Here is a 25807-nt window from a genome sequence, read left to right on the forward strand (position 1 = left end):
AGGCCCCTAACAAAATTTTTAAGAAAAATATTACATACAATATTGTACATATGGTAGCAAACTTTGTAATTTTGTTATATTTGAAATTTTTAAAAGCATATTTCATGTCAGTGAAATGTTGCCAGCCATCTCCTAGGGAAAGACTGAACTTTATTCTGAGACTAAGTCCATTTCACTTTCTTTTTTGAAATGACTGTTAGGTTTTTTTGTAAGTTCTTAATTGTCAGCCTTATACTGGTCTCTTTAAAACTTTTTTGTTGGACTGTGAAATCCTGCAAATCACTATTGTAGATTAAGTGGGTACAGAAATTTTGGAGATGAGAAAAGGTGAGAGCAATGAATCCTATCCCTAGGATAACATGTTACAGATTCCTTAAAACATTTTTATAGAGCCCAGTTAGGAAACTCTCCTCTTGATGTTGGTCCAATTTTGATAGTTTTTTGAACCAGCCATTCACACAACAGACATTTGAATGTTTGTCTTATACCAGGTTTTAAGGCTACAGTGATGATGGACACAGTCAAAATTCTCAAGGATCTCACAATCAAGTGAAGGATGTAGCAAACAAGTATGATTTGGTGAGAAAGATACTGCTGTAAGGTGCTATAGAGGTGAACTTGGCAAGGTAGAAACGTTTTAGTGAAGTAGTAGGAATGGAGGGCAAGATGGCAGTGAGTTGAGAAGTGAGTGAGAGGTAAGTGAGTCAGTGAAGATGAGATAGTTAAGAAGAAAGTGATGAGAGGGAATACCTAGAGGTTGAGTGTAGGGGACTGAGAGAGTAGTTTGGTTTTTATTTCCAAAAAAAAAAATCTGAGAATGTTTATATCCTATGGGCAATCGATTCCCCATAGGGAGATGAGAGGTTGAAGATAGAGGGGAAGTAGTCTAAATAGTTGTCAAGATGACTCTTAAATGCAAAGTGATCAGATCCCCAGCATTGATTGAGAGATTAGCCTTAGGAAGAAAGGGAATCTATTCCACTGAACAGAAGGGGAGAGTCAGTGTTGCCTCAGACAACTTGGAGGTGCTCTTGTCTTGAAGTACAGATAAAGTACTTTGCTGAGCGTGGTGGCAGAGACAATAGGGAGAGTTTAGGAAGAGTCATACTGGGAAATTGTCTGCATGAGACTAAGAAGCACATAAAAGGATTATCAGACAGCAGGGAAATTCCTGTAAGATTGAAGTTCATGAACTTTATGGAACAGAAAGGTATCTGAGCTAGAAAGGAAAAGAAAAAGGGTTTTGGAGAGGGATTGCTTAAGAGAAATAAAAGGGACAAGGGACTTAAGATCTCAGTTTAAGAAGACAGGAATGACATATGATGGTTCAGAGAGTAGAAGACAGAATTAGAACCTTTGGATCGTCTTCTCAATAAACTAGTTCTGGGTCTTGATGAAAAGGAAGTAATTTTTAGGTATAACTATTCTCTTATTGGTTATTGCCTTTTTTAGTTTCTCGTGGAACATAATGAAGTATTTAAGATGACGTTTGTCTTTTGAGCCATCAAATAATGAAAATAGACAGTTTTTGTGTTCGACCTAAGTACAGTATCTCAGGTGTTCAAGTCTCTGCAGACCTTGGGCTGTAGTGCCGCCTCCCTAGCAAGTGTAGGTAGAAGTTAGCTCTTGACAGAAAATTTTAACCCTCTCCTCAAAATTTAATAAAGTTAAATAAGTAACACTTTTTATTTACCTTAACAAATGGCTCTTAAACATTAGGTTAGAAAAGGTTAGTTTATAACAGTCTTTTGAAAATGAAAGAAAAGAAGCTGTAGAAACATTGAAGGTTTGACTTTTTTCCCCCCTCAGATTGAAAAACCAAACAATAATAGAAAAAAAGAGTGCCTTGGATTTCTGGAATCTAGGAATCCAAAAGAGACCTCAATAAATTAATTATACATAGACAATATAATGGGCTTTAGTTTTATTTTTCAGAGAGAAACAGAGTTGAAATGCCCTTGATTCATTCCTTCAGTATTATGCATTTAATCTTGGAGAACTCTTGAGTGATGCTGCAAAATATGCTGATGTGACCTGCTTAAGTAAAGTGCATGGGAAAGTGGCCATTTGGAATACATTTGTTAAGAAAAGTTTGAAATTCCTGGACTTGAACTAATTTGTTTTTCATGGATCCCTTGAGGATACTTGCAAAACCAGATGATAGGATACACTTGGATCCTGTGAATGGCACTACTTTACAGTTATGTTTTCTGGATCTCTTCCATATGTTCTTCTTTGTATTTGACCATGTATGGATACGCAGAATTTCATAGGTCAGAGAAGAAGAGAAGCTTTATAAACAGACTCTTTAAAGTATATAAAATACAGATCTTAAGTTTTCTTATGTCACTAAACAATTAAGTTGTTAAACTGATTTTTAAAAAAACAGGGAAACAAAGATCTTAAAATTTAAGCTGTTGTTATGTGTAATTAATATACAAAACATTGCTGAAGGTAGAAATGGGCTTTATTTAGAAATAAAAGAACCAGAAATGGTTTGGAGTAAAATTGGGAGATTCTTCTGTAGAACAGTTATATTTTTGCATCAGTTTCTGATATACAATAGTATGTCTTTTAAAAGAATTATTAGATAAAGGGGTGGTATGATTACTTTTATATTTCTGCTTCAGTGACAGTTTCCGTAAATGAATGACCTGTTTTTATGAAGGAGATGGAGACAAATTCAAGATATATTGAGATATTAGATTTGACCAGGTTGTCTTTTTTTTCTTTTAGCTTATTGAGATAATAATTGACATGTAATCAGACTGTCCTTTGACTAGAGGACCACCAGATATATAAAATATGAACTTCCTATGCTGCATGAAATAATAGCACTTAAAATTTTTTTTAGTTTTGATAATCTAACACCAGTGAATCTGATTATTTCCTCAGTTATTTTTGCCTCCCTCATATAATTAGAATAACCTGGTATCAGACAAGCTGTATTATCTTAGCTGTGTGGTGTGAAGCAGTGATATCCCAAGCAGTGTACATCCATTGTTGATACTGAAGATGACTGGAAAATATTAGAACCCTTAATTGATGTTTACTTTTTTAATCTTTAGAGAAATTAATACTTACTAGTATTTAATTTTCAGATTGCCAATCATATATATTTGGTAGATAATATGTACTTATATTTGGGATGTTTAAAATTTTCACTGATATTTTACACCAGATCAAAGCAGTCTTGAATGATTGGGCTAAAAGATAAGACCTTTGCCTCTTATTTGTCTAAAAGGTTGAAGCACCTCTATGGACATGCATGTTCAAATCTCAGGTAGTGTTTTCAGTTTTAACAAGTTTCTTTTTTGACAATATTCTTTTTGATTTTTTCTTTTTAAAGATTTTTTATTTTTTTCCTTTTTCTCCCCAAAGCCCCCTGGTACATAGTTGTATATTCTTCGTTGTGGGTCCTTCTAGTTGTGGCATGTGGGATGCTGCCTCAGCGTGGTTTGATGAGCAGTGCCATGTCCATGCCCAGGATCTGAACCAACGAGACACTGGGCCTCCTGCAGCAGAGCGCGCGAACTTAACCACTCTGCCACGAGGCCAGCCCCTTGACAATATTCTTTTAACAAAATAACTTTTGATTGCTATAAACTTGTATTGTCCAATTTAATAGTCACTAAGCCAAATGTGGCTATTTAAACTCAAATTAATTCCAGTTAAATAAAATTAAACATTCGGCTCCTCAGTTGCACTTGTCACATTTCAAGGGCTAAGTAAGCACATTGGCAACCATCTACCATATTGGACAGTGCAGATATAGAACATTTTCATCATCCCAGAGAGTTCTATTGGGCAGTGCTGCTACAGACTTTCTTGCTCAGCAATGTTAGTCTCAGCTCTTCAGTCTCTTCATGCATCAGCTACCATCTGTAAGAAAATGCCAAAAGGAAATGGAAAGACATCGTCATATCTGTAATCTCTAAAGGTACACCAAGCTTTTTCTACCCAGAAATTGGTCACTTTTCGTTTCCAAACTCTGTTGATCAACATAAATAGTTGAAGTTGCTTTTCACATGTGTGTGATTACATTTTCCCCTTAAGTGTAGTAGTACTTAATTTGTGTTGTTTTACACCACTTAACTCTCAAAGTTTGAGTATAATTCTTGCCTCTTAAGTTAGCCTATCAGCATACCTGGAGCCTCTAGTCTTAGTAAGCACTTGATATAAATGTACCTTGAATGAAAGCCTATCTTTTTCTGGGGGAATTCTTCTTCTTTTCTTTTTAAATCAATGTTTGCTATATCTAGCAGCAGCATATGCCCAAGAATAATGATTTATATGTTCTAATACAGAGCTTGGGGTTGCAGAAAATCTTAGATGTAGGAGAAACTTGTTATTAAGTCCAATACTTTTTCTCAAATAGAACATTTTTACAAATTCTAAAGATAACTGGGGATTTTAATCAGATTTAGTAGGGTTTTACCCTACCAGAATACGCTTTTTTCAATGCCTGGACCTTTGCTGATTGCTTTGGCCTAAATTTGCAATATCACATTTGAGAAGAGAATTGGATCTTAGCCATAACGTAAACACAAGTGTAAATAATTACTGCCATGCTGAGAAAGATTTGGGAATCGTAATAAGTTTATTTGAGTAATTGATTTGGGCCAAACTAGATGGAGATAGTCCAGGAAAACATTTACTGTAAATGGTAGATTAGATTTACTTGTCTGATTAATCACGTTTGATCTCTATGAATTACTGAATCGTTCAAGCATATGGTTTGTTTGTATTACTAGATACGCATTTAGGTTATATAAGTATTATATGCCTTCAGATTATTATTGTTTTATCAGTTTCCTTCTTTATACCAACTGTGAACCATAAACCCACTGTTTACATATGTGCTTTTCTTTCAAGTAACCAGGACTTTTAATGTCCACAATAATTGATTTTAGAGAAAATGTGGGGTGGGTAGATTCAGTTTGCAAAAAGCTTCCCAGTTGATTTTGATTAACGCTCATCTCTCTACCTCTTAACTTGTAGGAAACCATGGGTGTAATGTATGATGTTAATATCTGCACCAATGACTCTTACAGGTGGAACAATCCAAAGTTTTAATCAAAGAAGGTGGTGTTCAGTTGCTGCTCACAATAGTTGATACACCAGGATTTGGAGATGCAGTGGATAACAGTAATTGGTAAGAAGGATTTGTCATCACTGCTTTCTGTTGCACTTGGGGTATAGGAACTGTTAGACTTTTTTTGCTTAACGTTTTAAAACTTTTCGTCTTAGCAAAGGTCATGAACTTTAAGTGATATGACTTGGATTCGTATACCAGCTTTGCCACTTATTTGACAATGTTGCTTAACTTCTTTGAACTGAGTTCCTTTTCTGTAAAGTGGAGATAATACCTATTATAGAATTATTTTGAAGACAAATTCTGAAACAACATAGATGCAAGAATTCTCATTATTATAAGGAATGTAAAACTTTTCATTCTCTACTATAATTTTATCCAGTTATATACATTATTTTCTATCACATCCTAGTTTAAACCTAATTTTAGGCTTTCCATTTTTCCATAAGTCATAAGTAAATAAAACATCCATGACATTCTGGTTGGAAATACTATCTTAGTATCTTAGAAACAGTATTTTAATTTTTTTTCAGTTCCACATTGTTTTGAAGTAAATTTCTGTCAACTTTTAAAACACCTAAGTAATTTCATCATGAGGTTTTTGTATTGTTTAATCTTTTCATTTGAAATGTAATTTTTCATACTGTAAAGTGTCTTATCATTGATATATTTATCAATGTAAACAATATGATAATTTAGTTGTGTTTTGATTCTAAACAATTAACCTTCTTTCATTTGGAAAGTTTAGAAATAATCAAGATTTATTCAACAGTTTATACCTGTTTTTGCATCAGTATATGTAGAATAATTTGGGATGTCTTCCACCAGTTAAATTGGTTTTGCCTGTTTAAAAATACTGGTTATTACCCTTTAACAGAGTCATCAGTTGTACATTCATATGTAGAATTACAACTTAATTATTTTGTTTATCTGCATTCTATAGCTGGCAGCCTGTTATCGACTACATTGATAGTAAATTTGAGGACTACCTAAATGCAGAATCTCGAGTGAACAGACGCCAGATGCCTGATAACAGGGTGCAGTGTTGTTTGTACTTCATTGCTCCTTCAGGACATGGGTCAGTACTTTGATGCTTCTCATAGCCTTTTTTGTTGTTGTTATTATTCAACTTTGGGTGCGTATTTTAGTAATCCTGATATCTATGAAGTACATTTAACTGTATGAATTGTAAAGTCCCAAATTCCATGTAAAAATGGCTTATAGAAAACCTTTTTAAGTCCTACATAAACTAACTGTGATTTTACTTAGTTTCTCATGCGTAAGGCTTTTTACCTGCTTCATGGAAAGGAACAATGTTTCCATATGGTTTGATGTCTCATTGTGGCTAGTTTAGCTTTCTTTTTGACCACTCTGCCACTTGTTGAACCACCAAATAAGGAGAAACAGCCGTAACAATTAGCTTAGACATGTTCTAAGAAACTCCAAAGATGTTATTTACTATAGATCTGATAAAGAAGGTTACAGAAAAACTTAAGCACCAAAGTTCTCATGTGCCATTTCTTTCTTCACTAAATCTGTTTGGCTTCTGTTTCAACTTAGCTATCACAGTCAGACTGTTTAAGTATTATATCATAAGTACTAACCACCTACTTATTAGGAGTTAAGATCTAAGTATCTAGACATTCATCTGATCTGATTGTTCTATTTGTTAGTACAGCCAGCCTGTAATCCGTTTGTTGTTGTTTGTACTTCTTTTGTCATTTTCAGTAGATAAATATGTCATTGTCAACTGCAGATGTTTGTGATTACTCTTCTTCACTCTTTTTCTTTGGCTAAGTGACTCAGCATAACTCACCCACCTGATGATTGTAACTCCACCATCTCTCCACCAAATGGACTACTATATAGCATCAGAGTAAATAGCATTCAGTCTTCTAAAACCTAAATTACAGTAGTGTTAACCTGTTCATTAAGGGTGCCTTTCTCTTTTGTTTTCTGCTTCTTTCTCCACCTTTTTCCTAGATAGTCTAGTGCCCATTATCACAGTCTTGGTCGAGCAGAAAGGCTTGTTTTTGTAGTTTACCATTTTTGCACTGTCAAGTTGTACTATTGCAAATATTTCTTCATTTATTTCTAATATTCTTCTATAATGTTCTCAGAAGTTTACATATTTAAAGAACAAAACTGGCTCATCTACTTAGCCTCAATAAAAGTAATCTCAAAAATACAACACACTGAATATAGCCTTTTATGAGTACTTACTAGCTTCTCCCTGAGTTTGTTTTTTTTTTTTTTTTTAACATTCTGGTTTAACTTGTTACGGCTTTTTCCTGGAAGCCAACAAAGTAAAATCTTAATCTGCTGTTAGGTCAATAGAAATTTGCCAGTTTATATCCAGCTTTATTATTTTAGTTCTTTTGGACTGTCTCCAAGATTTAGTAATTCTCATGAAATCACATTCCCCCATCCCCCAAGGGAAAATCTATTTCCTAAAATTGCATGGGAAATACGATTTTTTTTTAAGAAGAAATTTTTGATATGATTCAAATGATGTGCAGTGGCTTTGGTCCATTTCTTGTTTGTCACAAGGAATGGGAGTTCAAAATTTTTAATTCCTATGTATAAAAATATGCCTTTGAATAGTTTCTCAGCTTAGCTGTTTTTGAGAAATGGAACAGTGTTTTTGCCCATTGATATGTGCTGCAATGGATTAGGTGAAAGAAAATGACATTGAATTTTGTGTAGAGAGTTCCAAATCCCCTGCTTACTACAGACTGAAATTCCAGGCAGTCTAATAGATGAATCAAGGCCTTTCTAGCTTATCTGGGTAATCCTTCGATTCGTTTTTTAAAGGAATCCTGTTTTTAGAATATTTATAAATTGGTCTAACTGTATTTTCAGTACTCCCCACCTCACCCCACTAAGTGTCATCACTGAACACAGGGCTAATTTATGATTTCAGCTACTGTTGCTCTGTTTTCTTTGTTTAGTAGTTGTTAATTGCAGTTAAAATTAAAAACTGACTTGGAACTTGAATTTTAAAGTAGTGTTTTTACCCTTTTGAATGTTGATTGACACTTAAAAAAATCAATGTCGCTCAGTGAGTTTTTATATAGAATTTTTTTCTCTTAGAAATATATTATAAATATTTATCATTTGCTCTGTAGTCGTTTTGTTTATTTTGCTGTAGGCTTTGAGGTTAAATAGTCTTTTCTGTCTAATGTGAGTTTATCTTCTAGAAATTCTATAAAGGACTTTCCATTGTTTAAAAACAATATTTAAAAACTAAGTTTGTTGGAAAAGATGGACAGAGGAAAAATTTCAAAGAGAATGTAATCTACATGTGAACTAAATGTTGCCTGCTGTTGACATTTTGTAAGCTTCTGAAATTTGTATTCTGGTTTAAAATGACAGGAGGTTTTTATGAGGGCTTTTTATAGAGGTTTTACCTTTTTTTTCTAAAGCTTAATTTTTTTTTTCATTTTTTGAAGATTGGCCCTGAGCTAACATCTTGCCACTCGTCTTCCTTTTTTTTTTTTTTTCCCTTTTCCAAAGCCCCAGTTCATAGTTGTATATCCTAGTTGTAGGTCATTCTAGTTCTTCTATTTGGGATCCTGCCACAGCATGGCTTGATGAGCGGTGTGTAGGTCTGTGCCCAGGATCCAAACTGGCAAACCCCAGGTGACCAAAGTGGAGTGTGCAAACTCAACCACTTGGTCACAGGGCCGGCCCCTCTAAAGTTTAATTTTTAAACTAATTTAAATGTTCTTCAGCCCTGTTGTTTTATATTTAAGAAGTTGACTTTCCCAGTTTACTTGTCATGGTTATTTTTAAGTGTCTTTCTCTTTAAAAGTTGAAACAGTATAATAAATATTCAGCAAGTGTTGTTTTACTATTAAGGGTAAAATCTTGTTAACTTGGATTTTTATTTTTATATTAAATGCTCTTAAGATTTATTAAAATTTTAGGTTAACTGAACTCTTCTCTGTCACTGGCTTAATGAGGTGCTGGTGGTACTCACTTAAATTTGTCATGAGTCTGATCTGGAAAGTGAACGTAAAAGTTTACAAATTTGAGATTGTTTGGGCCATACCTTTTATATTTAGTGTTGTTTGTAATGACTGGTGAAGGAAAACTTAAATTTTTCCAAAGATGGACAGATTCTTTCAGTTAGCACTAATGAGATAAGGGCACTGTTTACAGATAATATAGTGTTATTCCAGCCACACACTCTTTTCTGTAGTATTCACTATTCTCTGAATGTGAATATGAAATTCCAAAGGATTCAAGCTAAGGAGAATTAGAATAAGAGGTAGCTATCTTAATTCTCCATATCCCACCTCCTTACCCCTCCCTATCTTTCTGCGAGTCTGTGTCACTACGACAAAGAGATAGGGTATTATTTGTTAGTGAAAAGGCATACTTCATTAGTCTCTAGGCCCCAATGCCCCCAATTTTATATATAAACTATAGTACTTTAGGAGAACCCTAATAGGGGCTTTCTCTTTATTTTAAGATGTTAATCAATAAAATTCATAACAAAATTAGACTTTTATTCCATTTTTTCTCATCGTTTTATAAAAGTTAAAGAATACTAGTTTGGAATGATATTTATATGCAAGTTATTCACATTATCTTCATTTATTTTTGTAGTATATTAATTTTTAATCTACAGTGTATTCTAGATATGAGGAATTTCTTTGGTTTTCATTTAGAATTACTCAGGGATGTAAGGAAAATCACAGCAGCTTACTTTTTGGTCAACAGATACTTGGGCTCCTTCTCAGGTGTTGACATCGTCCTGGTGTTGGAGATATAGATGAATGAATGGACGCCCTTGCTCTTAAGGATCTTCTAGTGAGATGATGGGAAAACAAATACATGAGTAGGCAGTTTCTGTACAGAAGATTAACTGTTATAACCGTTTAGAAAGGTTAGAGAAGGATTCCCAGAGGAAATGAGAATTGTAAGCCAAGTCCTAAAGGACAAATAAGAATTAGGCAGGCCAAGTTGAAGGGGGTTGGGAGTGGAGCGTGTTCCAGGCAGAGACTGTAGCCTATGGCCAGAGGGCAAAGTATGGTGCTTTCAAGGAATTGTGAGAAGTTCAAAAAGGCTACCACTTTGGAAGTAGGGGGTGGCAAAAGATGCTAAGGGATGCTAACAGATGAGGACATCTAGAGAGGCTGTGTCTTCACAGGTTTTGTAGGCCACGCTAGCTAAGGAATCTGGCCTTTAGTGAGGTTTTCAGTCCAGGAATGACTCAATCAGATTCACATTTTAGAAAGACCATTCTGACTGCATTGTGCATGGTTTAGAGGGAAACAAGATAGATTCTTTTAATTATTCATACCAAAGGTCTTGGTAGCCTGAACCAAAGTAATGTAAATGAAGACAAGTATATACATACATTTATTTGTTCAGCAGGTCCTGGTGAATCTTTGGAAGTGAGAATTAGAAGAGGGAGGAATCCTGGGTTTCAGGCTTGAGTAATTGGGTGGATTGTAGTGCCGTTCATTGAGATAGAAAGCACAGAAGGGAAGGGAAGATTTAGAGGTTCAGATGAGCTTTTGATTTTGAGGAGCCAAAATGGGGTGTCCAAGTAGTATTTCCACTGGTTAAACACAAGTCTGGAACATAAGAGTGAGATCTGGGCCGGGGTGAAGATTTGGGAGTCATTGACCCATAGAGGATAATAGAAGTCATTGTAGTCGATGATAAGCATACAAAATGTAGAGTAAGAAGAGAAGAGGGCCTAGTAGAGAATTCTGAGGAACACACCCCTTAAGGGACCAGCTTAAAAAGAGGATCCTGAGAAGTACCCTAAGGGTACAGCTTGTAGAGGAATAACATCAAATGCTGCATAATGAGCAAATTTAAAAGTAATGGTAAACACCATGGTATTTATGAGTTAGCTGCCGCTAATTATAATTAGCAGCATGAAAGTATGTGATGACCTTCTTGAAGGTATAGTGGCAAAGTGGAGGCAGCAGCCAGATTGTAATAGGTGAAAGTTCTGATGAAGAAGATTCTCTTTTGAGCCTCTTCTCTGAGAAATATAATTGATAGTAAGAACTGAGTGGTCAGCCCTGGTGGTCTAGTGGTTTTATTATTTTGGGACTCTCACCACCATGGCCTGGTTCATTTCCTGGTCAGGAAACCACACCACCCATCTGTTGGTTGTCATACTGTTGTGGCTGCGTGTTGCTGTGATGCTAAAAGCTATGCCACTAGTATTTCAAATACCAGCAGGGTCACCCATGGTGGACAGATTTCAGCAGAGCTTCCAGACTAAGACCAGGAAGAAGGACCTGGCCACCCACTTCTTAAAAAATTGGCCATGAAAACCCTATGAATAGCAGCGGGAACATTGTCTGATATTGCGCCAGAAGGTGAGAGGATGGTGCAAAAAGGCTGGGCAGGGTTCCACTCTGCTATACACAGGGTTGCTAGGAGTCGGAATCAACTCAGTGGCACTAACAAAAGCAAGAACTGAATGTGGGGTTTAAAGAGGACTACCATTTTTCATTTAAAAACAAAACAAAGATTTCCCAAATTTTGAGTAATACATATAGAGGCTGTTCTAGGAAAGCCTATCAGGAGCCTTTCCAGTTTTTCTAATTCCTCTTTAGGGCAAAAACTATGACCAGGGTGTTCAAGGGCAGGAGTCAAAGCCTTCTTAGCCACTCCAATGCTTCTTGAAGTCCTGTTCTACCTAACTGTTGCTGGCCCAATACATGTTATCTTCAGAGAGTGTTTCTGATAAGTAAGTAAAGTTGTTCCAGTGTGTTTAATTTAGCATTGGGGGTGTGAAGAATCTGTCTCCCAAATTGATCAATTTAATCATGTTAAATATTATGTATTTCAGACTTAAACCATTGGATATTGAGTTTATGAAGCGTTTGCATGAAAAAGTGAATATCATCCCACTTATTGCCAAAGCAGACACACTCACACCGGAGGAGTGCCAACAGTTTAAAAAACAGGTGAGCAGAATGAGCTTCAACTCTTGGATTTCCCATACCATTCATGTAATTTGCAGTTTTTCATATTTTCAATATAATGTGTTACAGTGCATTTCTCTTGCTACTTTACTGTATGGTCATTTATACTGTATTAAAAATAACTCTTGAAAATAATCTTCTGCTTTATTATCTTATCTTTTCTCCTCACAGCTCTTATCCGTTATCATAGAGCCCTTATCCTTTGTCAATTTAAATAAGGCTATTTTAGATGTTTCTGCATAGCCTCCATCACCGCCCCTCCCCAAATCATTTAGAATTATTTTCTTAGACTGAATTTCTGAGAAGAGGATTACTGTTTCAAAGGGTGTGATTATATTATTGTTCTTTATTCTTTCTCCCCATTTTGTCATGATGCTTTCTCAATAAAACAATCAGATTTCTTCTGCAGTGGATGTATTTGTTTCAGTGCCTTGCCAGCATTATTTGTCATTTTTATTTTTAAAACTTTTTTGGAATAAAGTGGAACCTAATCATTTCTTTAACTTTTGATTTAATTTTGCAGAAAGGCTCAACACTTTTTAAAGCAGGGGTTTATTTTTTCCTCATTGTTGTGTGGTTTGTTATATATTACATTTAATGAAATACAGGGCCAATTTCTGAAACTACTCCCCTATTCTAGTAGCCTGTTTTTTATTTTAGGCCAATGTTATATAAATATATTTTTTTAATTTTTAGTGAATTTATGATAGTTTACAATCTTGTGAAATTTCAGTTGTACGTTATTGTCAGTCGTGTTGTAGGTGCACCTCTTCACCCTTTGTGCCCACCCCTCACCCCCGCTTTCCCCTGGTAGCCACTAATCTGTTCTCTTTGTCCACATGTTTAAATTCCTCATATGAGTGGAGTCATAACAGAGATTGTCCTTCTCTATCTGGCTTATTTCACTTAACATATTTCCCTCAAGGTCCATCCATGTTGTGAATGGGGCGATTTTATTCTTTTTTTATGGCTGAGTAGTATTCCATTGTGTGTGTGTGTATATACATATATATACCATATCCTCTTTATCCAGTCATCAGTTGATGGGCACTTAGGTTGCTGCCACGTCTTGACTATTATAAATAGTCTTGACTGCAATGAACATAGTGGTGCATGGGACTTTTGAAATTGCTGACTTCAAGCTCTTTGGATAGATACCCAGTAGTGGGATGGCTGGGTCATATGGTATTTCTGTTTTTAATTTTTTGAGAAATCTCCATACTGTTTGCCATAGTGGCTGCACCAGTTTGTACTCCCACCAGCAGTGTGTGAGGGATCCTTTTTCTCCACAACCTCTCCAACACTTGTTACTTTTTGTTTTGGCCATTCTGTTACTGTTTATTTTTGCCATTCTAATGGGTGTAAGGTGCTTAGTGTAGTTTTGATTTGCATTTCCCTGATGATCAGTGATGATGAACATCTTTTCATGTGCCTATTGGCCATCCGTAAATCTTCTTTGGAGAAATGTCTGTTCATGTCTCCTGCCCATTTTTTAATCAGGTTGTTTGATTTTTTGTTGTTGAGTTGTGTGAGTTCTTTGTATATTATGGAGATTAGCCCTTTGTCAGATACATGACTTGCAAATATTTTTTCCCAGTTAGTGGGTTGTTTTTGTGTTTCAATCCTGTTTTCCCTTGCCTTAAAGAAGCTCTTTAGTTTGATGAGGTCCCATTTGTTTATTCTTTCTATTGTTTCCCTTCTCTGAGAAGACATGGTGTCTGAAAAGATCCTTTTAATACTGATGTCAAAGAGTGTACTGCCTACATTTTCCTGTAGAAGCCTTATGGTTTCAGGTCTTACCTTTAGGCCTTTGATCCATTTAGAGTTTATTTTGGTGAATGGTGAAAGAGAATGGTCAATTTTCATCCTTTTACATGTGGCTGTCCAGACTTCCCAGCACCATTTGTTGAAAAGACTTTCTTTTCTCCATTGTATGCCCTCAGCTCCTTTGTCAAAGATTAGCTGTCCATAGATGTGTGGTTTTATTTCTGGGCTTTCAATTCTGTTCCATTGATCTGTGCACCTGTTTTTGTACCAGTACCATGCTGTTTTGATTACTGTAGCTTTGTAGTATGTTTTGAAGTCAGGGATTGTGATGCCTCCGGCTTTGTTCTTTTTTCTCAGGATTGCTTTAGCAATTCAGGGTCTCTTGTTACCCCATATGAATTTTAGGATTCTTTGTTCTATTTCTGTAAAGAATGTCGTTGGGATTCTGATTGGGATTGGGTTGAATCTGTAGATTGCTTTAGGTAGTATGGACATTTTAACTATGTTTATTCTTCCAATCCATGTGCATGGAATGTCTTTCCATCTCTTTATGTCCTCATCCATTTCTTTCAGGAAAGCCTTGTAGTTTTTGTTGTATAGGTCCTTCACTTCCTTAGTTAAACTCACCCCGAGGTATTTTATTCTTTTTGTTGCAATTGTGAATGGTATTCTGTTCCTGACTTCTTTTTCTGTTAGTTCATTATTAGAGCATAGAAGTGCTGCTGATTTATGTAAGTTGATTCTATATCCTGCAACTTTGCTGTAGTTGTTGATTACTTCTAAAAGTTTTCCAATCGATTCTTTGGGGTTTTCTATATATAAGATCATGTCGTCTGCAAACAGCAAGAGTTTCATTTCTTCCCTCCCTATTTGGATTCCTTTTATTCCTTTCTCTTGCCTGATTGCTCTGGCCAAAACTTCCAGTACTATGTTGAATAAGAGTGGTGATAGGGCATCCTTGTCTCGATCCTGTTTTCAGGGGCATGACACTCAGTTTTTGCCCATTGAGTATGATGTTGGCTGTGGGTTTGTCATATATGGCCTTTATTATGTTGAGGTAATTTCCTTGTATCCCCGTTTTGTTCAGAGTATCATAAATGGCTGTTGGATCTTGTCAAATGCTTTTTCTGCATCTATTGAGATGATCATGTGGTTTTTATTCCTCAGTTTGTTGATGTGGTGTATCACGTTGATTGATTTGCAGATGTTGAACCATCCCTGTGTCCCTGGTATGAATCCCACTTGATCATGATGTATGGTCCTTTTGATGAATTGCTGAATTTGAGTTGCCAAAATTTTGTTGAGAATTTTTGCATCTATGTTCATCAGTGATATTGGCCTGTAGTTCTCCTTTTTCATGCTATCCTTGTCAGACTTTGGTATCAGCATGATGTTGGCTTCGTAGAATGTGTTAGGAAGTGTTCCATCCTCCCTAATTTTCTGGAATAGCTTGGAAAGTATAGGTATTAAATCCTGTTTGAAAGTTTGGTAGAATTCCCCAAGAAAGCCATCTGGTCCTTGGGTTTTATTCTTTGGGATGCTTTGATTGCTGTTCCAGTTTCCTTCCTTGTCAGTCTGTTCAGACTGTCTGCTGCTTCTTGACTTAGCTTTGGGAGATTGTAAGAGTCTAAGAATTTATCCATTTCCTCTAGGTTATCCATTTTGTTGGCGTATAGTTTTTCGTAGTATTCCTTTATAATCCATTGTATTTCTGTGGAGTCTGTTGTTATTTCTCCTCTTTCATTTCTGATTTTGTTTATTTGAGCTTTCTCTCTTTTTTTCTGTGTAAGACTGGTTAGGGGGTTTGTCAATTTTATTTATCTTTTCAAAGAACCAGCTCTTTGTTTCATTGATCCTTTCTACTGCCTTTTTTGTTTCAATAGCATTTATTTGTGCTCTGATTTTTATTTCTCTCCTTCTGCTGCCTTTGGGCTTTGTTTGTTCTTCTTTCTCTAATTCAGTTAGGTGTAATTTGAGGTTGCTTATTTGGGATTTTTCTTGTTTGTTAATGTCTGCATGTTTGCGATGAATTTCCCTCTTAATACAGCTTTTGCTATATCCCATATGAGTTAGTATGGCATGTTATCATTTTCATTTGTCTCCAGATATTTTTTGATTTCTTCTTTAATTTCTTCAATGATCCATTGCTTGTTCAGTAGCATATTGTTTAGTCTCCACATCTTTGTCTCTTTCTCAGCTTTTTTCTTATTAATTAATTTCTATCTTTATAGCATTATGATCGGAGAAGATCTTGTTATTATTTCAATTTTTTTAAATTTGTAGAGGCTTGCCTTGTTTCCCAACATATGGTCTGTCCTTGAGAATGTTGCGTGTGTACTTGAGAAGAATGTATATCCTGCTGTTTTTGGATGGAGTGTTCTATATATGTCTATTAAGTCCAACTGTTTTAGCTTTTCATTTAATTCCACCATTTCCTTGTTGATTTTCTGTCTGGATGATCTGTCCATTGATGTGAGTGGGATGTTGAGGTCCCCTACTATTATTGTGTTATTTTTAATATCTTCTTTTAAGTTTGTTAATAGTTGCTTTATGAACTTTGGTTCTCCTGTGTTGGGTGCATAGATATTTATAAGTGTTATTTCTTCTTGATTTAGTGTCCCTTTGATCATTATATACTGACCATCTGTGTGTCTCTTTACCTGCCTTGTCTTGAAATCTACTTTGTTTGATATAAGTATTGCAACACCTGCTTTCTTTTGTTTGCCATTAGCTTGGATTATCGTCTTCCATCCCTGCACTCTGAGCCTGTGTTTGTTGTTGGAGCTGAGGTGTGTTTCCTGGAGACAACAGATGTCGGATCTTGTTCTTTAATCCATCTTGCCACTCTGTGCCTTTTTATTTCTCCCTCAGATTGGAGAGTTCAATCCGTTTACATTGAGGGTGATTATTGATGCATGAGGGCTTAATGCTGTCATCCCGTCACTCGTTTTCCGGTTTTCCTGCATTACCTTTGTTTTTTGTCCTGTGTGTTTTTGGTCTACCCACTAACATCTGCAGTTTCTTATTTCCTTATTTATTTTTTGTGTCTCTGTTCTGTTTTTAGGTTTAGTAGCTATCCTGAAGTTTGTATTCAGAATCTCGTGTATAACATAGTCCATTTTCTGGTGGCCTCTTATTTCCTTAGCCTCAACTGATTCAGTCCCTTTCCTCCTTCCCTCCTAAGTTATTGTTGTCATCTCTTATTCCAACAAGTGATAAGATTGTCTTTGTTTTTGGTGTTTTCCTTTCCTTTATCCTAATGCTGTAGTTGTGTATTTGCTATCCTATTCTGATTTTCTCTATTTGTCTCTTAGTGTGTGTTTTGTGACCCCATTCTCCTGTTTTTTATTTTTTCAGGTATGAGGGCCTTCTTGAGGAATTATTGTAGGGGGGGTGTCATGGCTAGAAAGTCCCTTAGCTTTTGTTTGGGAAAGATTTAATTTCTCCCTCAGATCTGAAGGGTATTTTTGCTGGATAGAGTATTCTTGGCTGAAGATTGTTATCTTTTAAAGTTTTAAATATGTCATTCCAATCTCCCCTAGATTGTAAGGTTTCTGCAGCAAAATTCGCTGAAAGTCTGATAGGGGTTCCTTTGTAGGTTTTCTTCTGCCTTGCTGCCCTGAGTATTCTTTCTTTGTCGTTCACTTTTGCTAGTTTTACTACTATATGCCTTGCAGTAGGTCTTTTTACATTGACATATCTAGGAGACCTGAATTCTTCCTCCACACACATTTCTCTCTCATTCCCTAGATTTGGGAAGTTCTCTGCTATTATTTCTTGGAGCACACTTTCTGCTCCATTCTCCTTTTCATTGCCCTCGGGAATACCAGTAATTCTTATATTACATTTCCTCATTGAGTCGGCTATTTCTCGGAGATTTTCTTCATTCCTTTTTATTCTTAGTTCTCTCTTTTCCTCTGTCTGGAGCCATTCACCCTGTCTATCTTTGGTTATGCTGATTTGCTTCTCTGTGGCGTCCACACGGGCATTCAGGGATTCTGTATTATGTTTTATTTCTTCCATTGTATTTTTCATCTCTAGTATTTCTGATTGATTCTTCTTTATAATTTTAATCTCTTTTGTGAAGTAACTCCAGTACTTGTTGACTTGTTTCTCTATATTTTCCTTTATGTCATTGAGCTTTTTGATGATAGCCATTCTGAATTCATTGTCATTTAGTTTACGTATTTCTGAGTCTTCAGGGCATAACTCTGGGTGTTTATTTTCCTTTTGGTCTGGAGTTTTTATGAATCGTTTGATGCTAGAATGGTTTTTGCGCATAGTGCTATTATTCGGTTGCAGTTACAGCCTGTCGCCACTAGATGGGGGGGGGGTGTTCAAGAGCCACATATTCTGAGCCCTCCACTTTCAGCCGAGATGGCAGCACACAGTGCAGGTTGAAGGGGAGCATTTTCTCTTGTGCACAGACCCGGTTTCCCGATCAGCTCTCGTTATCTGCTCTCCTGGGGTCTTGGCTTGATGAGGTCACCCCATGAGAAAGCTTTCCCCTGTTAGAGGGCTTCTGTCTGTGCTGCACGGCCCTTCCCCGACTCCTTCCCTCAGGGAGCCTCCCATGGCAGCAATCCCAGTTTTTAGGGGAGGGAGTGAAGATCTCTCTTACCCACTCCAGCTCCTCCAAGGGGCCCTCCAGCCTCTCTGCCCTCCGTTGTTTGGCTGCTGTGGGTCTCCATGAATTCCTGTGCTATTAGGATATTTTTTGTTGGAATATGGTTGCTCCTTTTTGTTGTATGTCGGAGGGGAGAGTGTCCTGGGCAAGCTACCTCTGCCATGATGCTGATGTCACTCCCAGTGTTATATTTTTTAAGCCTCAGCTACTCTGTATAATATTTAAAAACAGATCTTAGAGTTAGTTAGCTTTTATGGTCCTTTTAGTCCCCTTTGTAACAAGACACTTTGTTTTTTTCATTTTTCAATATGAATTTTAGAATACCTTAAGCCTGTGACAAACACAAAAACTTGTTGAAATTTGGTTTGAAATTGTGTTAAATCCACATAAGTTTTGAGAATGTTTTTGTACATCATTTTTATTATATTTGGCATTTCTACCAGGAGTGTATGTTTCTGTATTTATTTTACATCAATTCACTCACATTTTTATTTTGTAATGTGCTGTTCCTAAGTTCAAATACTAATCATATAATACACTTCTCCCCTTCTATCTTGATTTGTATGTATCTTGATTTGGAATTGTACTAAGCACTTAGAGATAAAAAAGGTGAACAAGCAATGATCTCTGCTTCCAAATCAGTCACATTGTAGTGGTTGTACAATTTTGTTTTTTGTATTCTTTAAAAAAATGGTTCTTAATGAGGGGTGCTTACCAGAATCATCTAGAGAACTTTTTCAAAATGAGTCACTGGACATTCTCCCTACCAGTTGATTCTGTAGATTAAGATGGGGTTTTGGAATTGTTATTTTGAACATGCTTACTCAGGCTATTTTAATATGCAACCTTTAAGAACCACTGATCTCGTGCCACAACTAGAAGGACCTGCAACTAAGATATACCACTATGTACCAGGGGAATTTGGGGAGTTAAAGCAGAAAAAAAAAGAGAGAACCTCTGATCTTAGAGCTAGCTATGAGTGTTTCCTTTTTTCTTCTACTCATGTTTGTGATACCTTATATTTATTCTTATGTCTTTTTCTGTGTAATTACATACCCCAATTGTAAAACATGTTTGGTCCTGTTTTTCTCATGGCAGTTTTCCTTCTACCGAGTATAGTAACCATGTAACACATTTTGTTTAGGATCCCTTTGCTGCTGCTGGGGACCCCTGCAGTAAGAATAGTGCTGAAAAACCAGTACAGGCAGGGAGCCAGTTCTAGGTATTAGCCATTGGTTTGTTGTGAGTTTGAATAGGGTTGGTTGTTGAACATTATTTGGATGGCTGTATTCGATTTAGAATTTGGACTGATTTGGGATAAGATAATTTGAACTAGGTCATTTGTGATGTTATTAATACGCTTTCTTTGTTCTGCATTCTCCTTATTAACTCCTTAGCTTCTTAATTTCCAGGGCATGTTTTCTCTTCGTGTGCTTGCTTCGTCTTATATCTGTTGCTCCTTGATTTGTGTGTATGCATATACACATGCAAGGATATTTTCTGGTCATTGTGCACATTTTTCTCCTGGAGCCAATACTGTACTTAGTTTTATTCACCTTTGCCAAATTCTACCAAAAATTTTAGGTGAGTTTTAAGCTCTCTTGATTCAGCTGAATAAAACAGTTGGTGAGAGTTATATCTAAAGAAAGAATCTCAGTCATTGTAAATAAATAACCTAAAGCCATTATAGTAAAAATCAACTAGAAAAAGCCTTTTCTGGAATCTTGCATCATTTTTAGAAGACTTTTGCTATTATAACCCTATGACTTTAACACTTCTGAGGTAGTTGGATTTGGGGAATGATATTTATGTATCAACTTTATAGTTAAAAAACAATAAAAGACCAGCATAGTGCTTTGATTTTAGATTACAGTTTTGCATCATTGAAAAAACAGTAAAGGACCTAGAGCTGAGGACTTATTGGGATTTAAGAAGAGTATAATAAAAATAAAGCTAATGTACTAATTACATGTGGTGCTCTTTTGCTAACTTCCTCTTTCAATTTAGATAATGAAAGAAATCCAAGAACATAAAATTAAAATATATGAATTTCCAGAGACAGATGATGAAGAAGAAAATAAGCTTGTTAAAAAGATAAAGGTAGGTTTATTCTCATAATTTACTAAAATATTTTGGGGCCTTAACACCATAATATCCACTGGAAAGACCAAAAGTATCAGTGTTTTTAAGTAGTTTGCTTACAAAATGAATAGGGAGATTATTGTGTTGAATTCAACTTTGCAGTTAACTTTGTTGATTGACTATTATGTGTAATAGGTCATTGTATGAAATAGATGAATAACATTATTCTTGTCTTCGTGTGGTTTTCAATTAATTGGTTTCATATTATGTACTTTTCTCCCTTAAAAAAATGGGTAATGACAAGGGAGAAGATTTGTTCTTACACACTGTTATGCTTAATCTTTCTTTTAAGAGCCCAACAAAACTATGTTTTTTTTTTTGTCGTTTTGTAAAAACTAATGAAAAATCTATACCAACATAATTTTCTATATTTTTAATTTATAGTCTTTTCCTTACCCTGGACCTAAAACTGTTGTATTGATTATAATGGCATTATGTAAGCAAATAATTATCTTGGAGTAATGAAATTCTTATACCAGACCAATGAAGAATTTCTGAGATTTTATAAAATAGCCACATATTTTATATATTCTTATTTCTGGGAGCTACAAGAATTTTGAAAGCTTGTACTCTTGAATTAGTCTGGGTGAATACAAATCCAATCCCCTAGATCTGGAGTTCCAAAAGTAGAGTTTATCAAGTATAATACTCCCTGCTTCCAGGGCTGTTAGGCTTGGTTTGTGATCACCTAGGTAGGCCAGTCACAAGCCTCACGTTTTCCCTCTACCTGCTAATTATTTTTTACCCTTTTAAATTTTCCCAATATGAGACCACTTCGTTGTGGAATTTTTTTTAGCAAATAATTTGATCAGTGTGTGCCTTAATATTCTTAAATTTTCAGAGAAAGCATAATTTTATTCATTGTTTACATTGGTGATAATACCATATAATGGCAATTTACTAGACAGTAATTGAATGGCCTGTAAAAGTGAATGCAGAAAACTGTCAAGGTAATTTTTTTTTTGCTAATCTGTTGAGTAATATAAGTTCTTTATTCTTGAATTTGTGAGGACTACAAAGATGTATTTTTTACAAGAATACTTTGTTTTATAGGACCGTTTACCTCTTGCTGTGGTAGGTAGTAATACTATCATTGAAGTTAATGGCAAAAGGGTCAGAGGAAGGCAGTATCCTTGGGGTGTTGCTGAAGGTAAGATGTTCTTCAGTGAATGATTTTCTATAAAATCTCACAAATGTGATAAAGTATTTATAGTAAGTAGTATATGCATACTATATTGATATATTCTAGATTTTCAAAGATTGTTCTGAATTCAGTTTCATTTAGTCTCATTTCCTCATAAGTACATTCCAGTTTCTCAGACTTTATATCCTACTAAGTCAGGCAAGTATGCATTAAATTCTAACATTGTACTACTACTTGAGAAGTCTCTTGTGAGTGCCCCACCCTCCCACCTCCACTGCATCAAGTCTATTCCTGTTTTCTTGTTTGAAAACATACTTATAATGCAAAGGTTCTTTACCAAAGGTTGCTTCCAAGGGATCTAATAAACCTTCTGAAATTGAAAACAATTTTGGAGAAAAGGCCTCTCACTTTTATCTGAGTCTCACATGGGTCTAGGACTCTCAAGAATGGTTGAGAACAATTTTCATAAGCCCAGTTAAAACATTCACAATTTCCTTTCCTCAAGGATGAAAGTCACCTTTCTTGACATCACATCTTTAGAGTAAAAAGATTTCATTATTAAGAGAGCCTCTTCTAATTTTGTGAGGACTTTTAAATACCAATAAAATCTTAGTCATAGCATCAAACCTCAGCAGTCCTCTTGGCAATAGATGTGTTTCATCAAATTTGTGTTTATTATATTAGTTTTACCTAATATTTAATCATCTCTGTTATAGTAACTTGGAACCAAGATTGAGTCATGGTTGTTTTATCTATTTGTTAGTATTATTTTGAAAAATTCTGTAATCTTTAGCATATTTTCCCAAGTTATTGTCCTTATCATTGACTTTCCCTACCAATGACACTGTACTCGTCCCCAGCTCTCTCATACCCAGGTAACATTCAGTTACTGAGCTGAGGCGTTAGAACTCGTACAGCCCTTAGAAATATGTGCTGAAGAAATTGCTTCATATCTCTAGTTTTAGGTTGTTCCCCATCCCCCACACTCCCTCAAAAAGAGAGTGTTCCTATTAGTGATATATTTTTTTAAAAAATAAAGAACTTTAAAGTTCTAGGCTAACATTTTGATTTTGGTTTTCCTTTAAGAAAGTTTTTCTTAAGTGATTCTACCTTCACCTGTAACACTAAACTTTTAAAATGCATTTTATTATGGAATAAATATATTCTCTACCAATAAAGAGAAATACGCAATCTCCCTTCTCAAAATTTCAAAATTGTTTACTTCAGAGAACTCATTTGTTAGATTTATATATTTTATCACTGAGGATTAAACTACCCATAAAGTAATATTATAGCACACTTGTCTGGCATGCACTTAAGTACTGTGTTACAATGTTAAACCTTAGTGAAAAATTGATCTAATCTATCTGTGTATTCTCTCGTTGTTATCCCCACTTTCCTGTAAAATGTCCTTTGAAAAGACTGTGTTTAGTGGAAATAATGTGTGTGGTCTATTTTTTTTTATAGTTGAAAATGGTGAACATTGTGATTTTACAATTCTAAGGAATATGTTGATAAGGTAAGTGTGAGCAATGATGAAAATAATGTTTCTTCTTTCCCTAGAGTTGGACAGATTTGTTTTTGCCATCTATAAATGTAGCTAATTTAAATTGGTATGTTCATTCTAGCACTGAAGTAAGCACTGCATGGAGACTACATGGATTATTTCAGCAAGGTTTTGGAGTCATTAGCAAAAATGCAAAATAAGCTATGTGGCTAGACATATATAGGAAAATGAGTTTCTTTATCATTATACCTTGTGTTGTGGTTTAATACTGAAAGGTATGGAAAGTGGAAAGAAAAAGGCTTTTGCTCTTCTTTAATGTGAAAAGCTTGGAAAAAACTGTGGAAGGGAAGGCTAGATTTTGAGTCAAAAACAAGCTAGACTTTTAATGTTAAAAGATGCAAGGCCTGGTAGCTGGTGAGTGGAGCATTTTTTGTACAGGAACACAGTGAACAAAACCTGTCTTCCTCCCAGGCAAGAAAACATTACTCCTAAATTGTTTCTTGTATACCTGATGAAAGAGAAAGAAAGCCTGTGAGAACAGGACATTGAGGTAATCTTGATTAGAGGACTAGGACTTGAATTAGAAAAGCAACAGCAGAGAGGAAATCATGATGAAAAAGTTTAATAGAACCAGAGACATTAATGGGCAAGGAATAGCAAGAGGATCAAAATGAACCTCAGTGTTTTCGTGTTGAGCCAGATTCCTTCCTCTTGCCACCTCACACCGTTTTCCCACTTCTCTCCTCTCTCATCTTGCTTGCTTCTCCAGATCCTCACTACATATTCTCTTCAACTTCCAGCTTTGGATGGCCATCTTAAGTTGATGTCTATTCATTTTCACACTACTATCCACTTTCCCAGTACTCAGGAGTCTCTTTAGCTTTGTGGAAGTAGTAACATGCATATTGATGATACTTGGAATAATGAAACAACAAGGTCATTCTTACAAGTGAGGGGGTAAATTTAAGTGAGTCAAATGGCTACCTCGAGATATACTAGCGATGAGAGTAAATTTTGAAATCAGAAAGATTGCCACGTAATTGGTTTTTCTCAAAGGATCTCATGACCAGATGTTTTGAGTAAGAAGTAGATGATAGGGTTGATTCAGCAGTTGGGGTTGCTAGGCCTCACACAGTGGGAGAAGAGCAAATGCACATGAAAGGGTGGTTATCTGGGTTTTGAGAATACAACACTTCAGGTTCCATTATGAAATAGTCTCTTTCTTTTCCTTTCTTCAGGTGTGACTTCAGAAGAACTAATAATCTCTTAATGACAGTATCTATGTAGAGAATGTTTCATAAATATTAATTGCTAGCACATTCCCCCTGATTTTATTCTTTTCCTCAATTTTAAATTTCCTATGCTGCTTGCCCAGTGCTTGACACAGTCATATTCTATAACTTTATTTTATTTTTTAAATATCAAATCATTAATTGCCTACATACCTAAAATACTATTGAAGGAAAGGCTAGTTACTGAGCCAGAAGCTAGACTTTGAGTGTTTGAAGGTTCTCAGCCTGGCAGCTGCTGAATGGGACTCACTAATATAGAAGCATTATAGAGCAAATGGACCATTCCTGCAGGAAGAGTTAGTACAGCAAAGCAGCGAGACAATCATACATGTATGAAAATAGAAAAAATTTTGAAGTTAGGTAATATATAAACAGATATGTGCTATGATATGGATACTTAGATATATTAAAGGAATTCAGAGTAAGTGGTACGTTACCACTGAGTGGGCCAGTTAGGAAAGGATTCATGGAAATAGATGTCTTAGCATGGATTAGGATAGATACCGTCATTGAATGATGTTTATTTGCGAGATTGGGAGTGATCCTGTTTAACATTTTTATCAATGAATAGGATGAAGACATTGGCTTTAGCTCCTTGAGGTAGATGGTTAGATGATTTTACTTAATGAAAAATTCATTTTTTTGTTAAATTTGCTGTACATGTTTGTTTTTCTTTCCTAAAGTGTAAATGTTCACTTACACTAGATGGTTTTACTTTTGTTTCTTATCACAATTTTTCACTTGTAATTTTTACATTTAATTGTGTAAAACATTCTTTAAAAGTATTAAAATTTGAAAATGAAAAGCTTAGGAATATTTTAATTTATTGCTTTTCCTTTTAAATTTGGAGTAGAGATGAGAAAGATGTACATTTAATGTAGCTCATGTCTTTAAGATAAAGGCACCTAGTGGATATTTAATAAATACTTGAAGGAAATATTAATACCAATATTCCAGATGTCTATAAATTCCAAGTAATTGAAATCTTGCAGGTTAAAGTTAGGAATACTGGTTGCTTCTAGGACCCAAGTTCAAAGAAGCGTCATTTTACTAATTAAGAGAACTCGCTGTTGTAGGCAAACCAAGGAAGACAATGGAAAGGAGGAAAACTTGATACAAATATTTTCAGGACATAGCGATAGAGCAGAAATCAGACAGAGAAGGAAAACAAAAGGCGAGAAAGAGTGCAATGATATCAGCAATGGTAAATGGAAAAGATAAATAAATTTCTGAAACCGTGGAGAAAAGTGTATTACTAATTATCTAATTAT

The 25807-nt window shown here is 35.4% G+C and overlaps 1 protein-coding gene across 3 annotated transcripts in view; it reads left to right on the forward strand.

Moving 5' to 3' along the window:
- Window positions 1-25807, forward strand: part of SEPTIN7 (septin 7) — a 114162-nt gene that overhangs the window by 70890 nt on the left and 17465 nt on the right. For all 3 annotated transcript variants that reach the window (XM_046669648.1, XM_046669647.1, XM_046669649.1), the window contains 6 exons: window positions 5055-5155; window positions 6039-6173; window positions 11922-12039; window positions 20459-20551; window positions 21647-21743; window positions 23205-23256. In XM_046669648.1, coding sequence (XP_046525604.1) covers window positions 5055-5155; window positions 6039-6173; window positions 11922-12039; window positions 20459-20551; window positions 21647-21743; window positions 23205-23256 — 596 coding nt within the window. The remainder of the gene's footprint in view (window positions 1-5054; window positions 5156-6038; window positions 6174-11921; window positions 12040-20458; window positions 20552-21646; window positions 21744-23204; window positions 23257-25807) is intronic.

Source organism: Equus quagga, chromosome 8 (assembly GCF_021613505.1).
Source record: "Equus quagga isolate Etosha38 chromosome 8, UCLA_HA_Equagga_1.0, whole genome shotgun sequence".
Classification (NCBI taxonomy): Eukaryota; Metazoa; Chordata; class Mammalia; order Perissodactyla; family Equidae; genus Equus; species Equus quagga.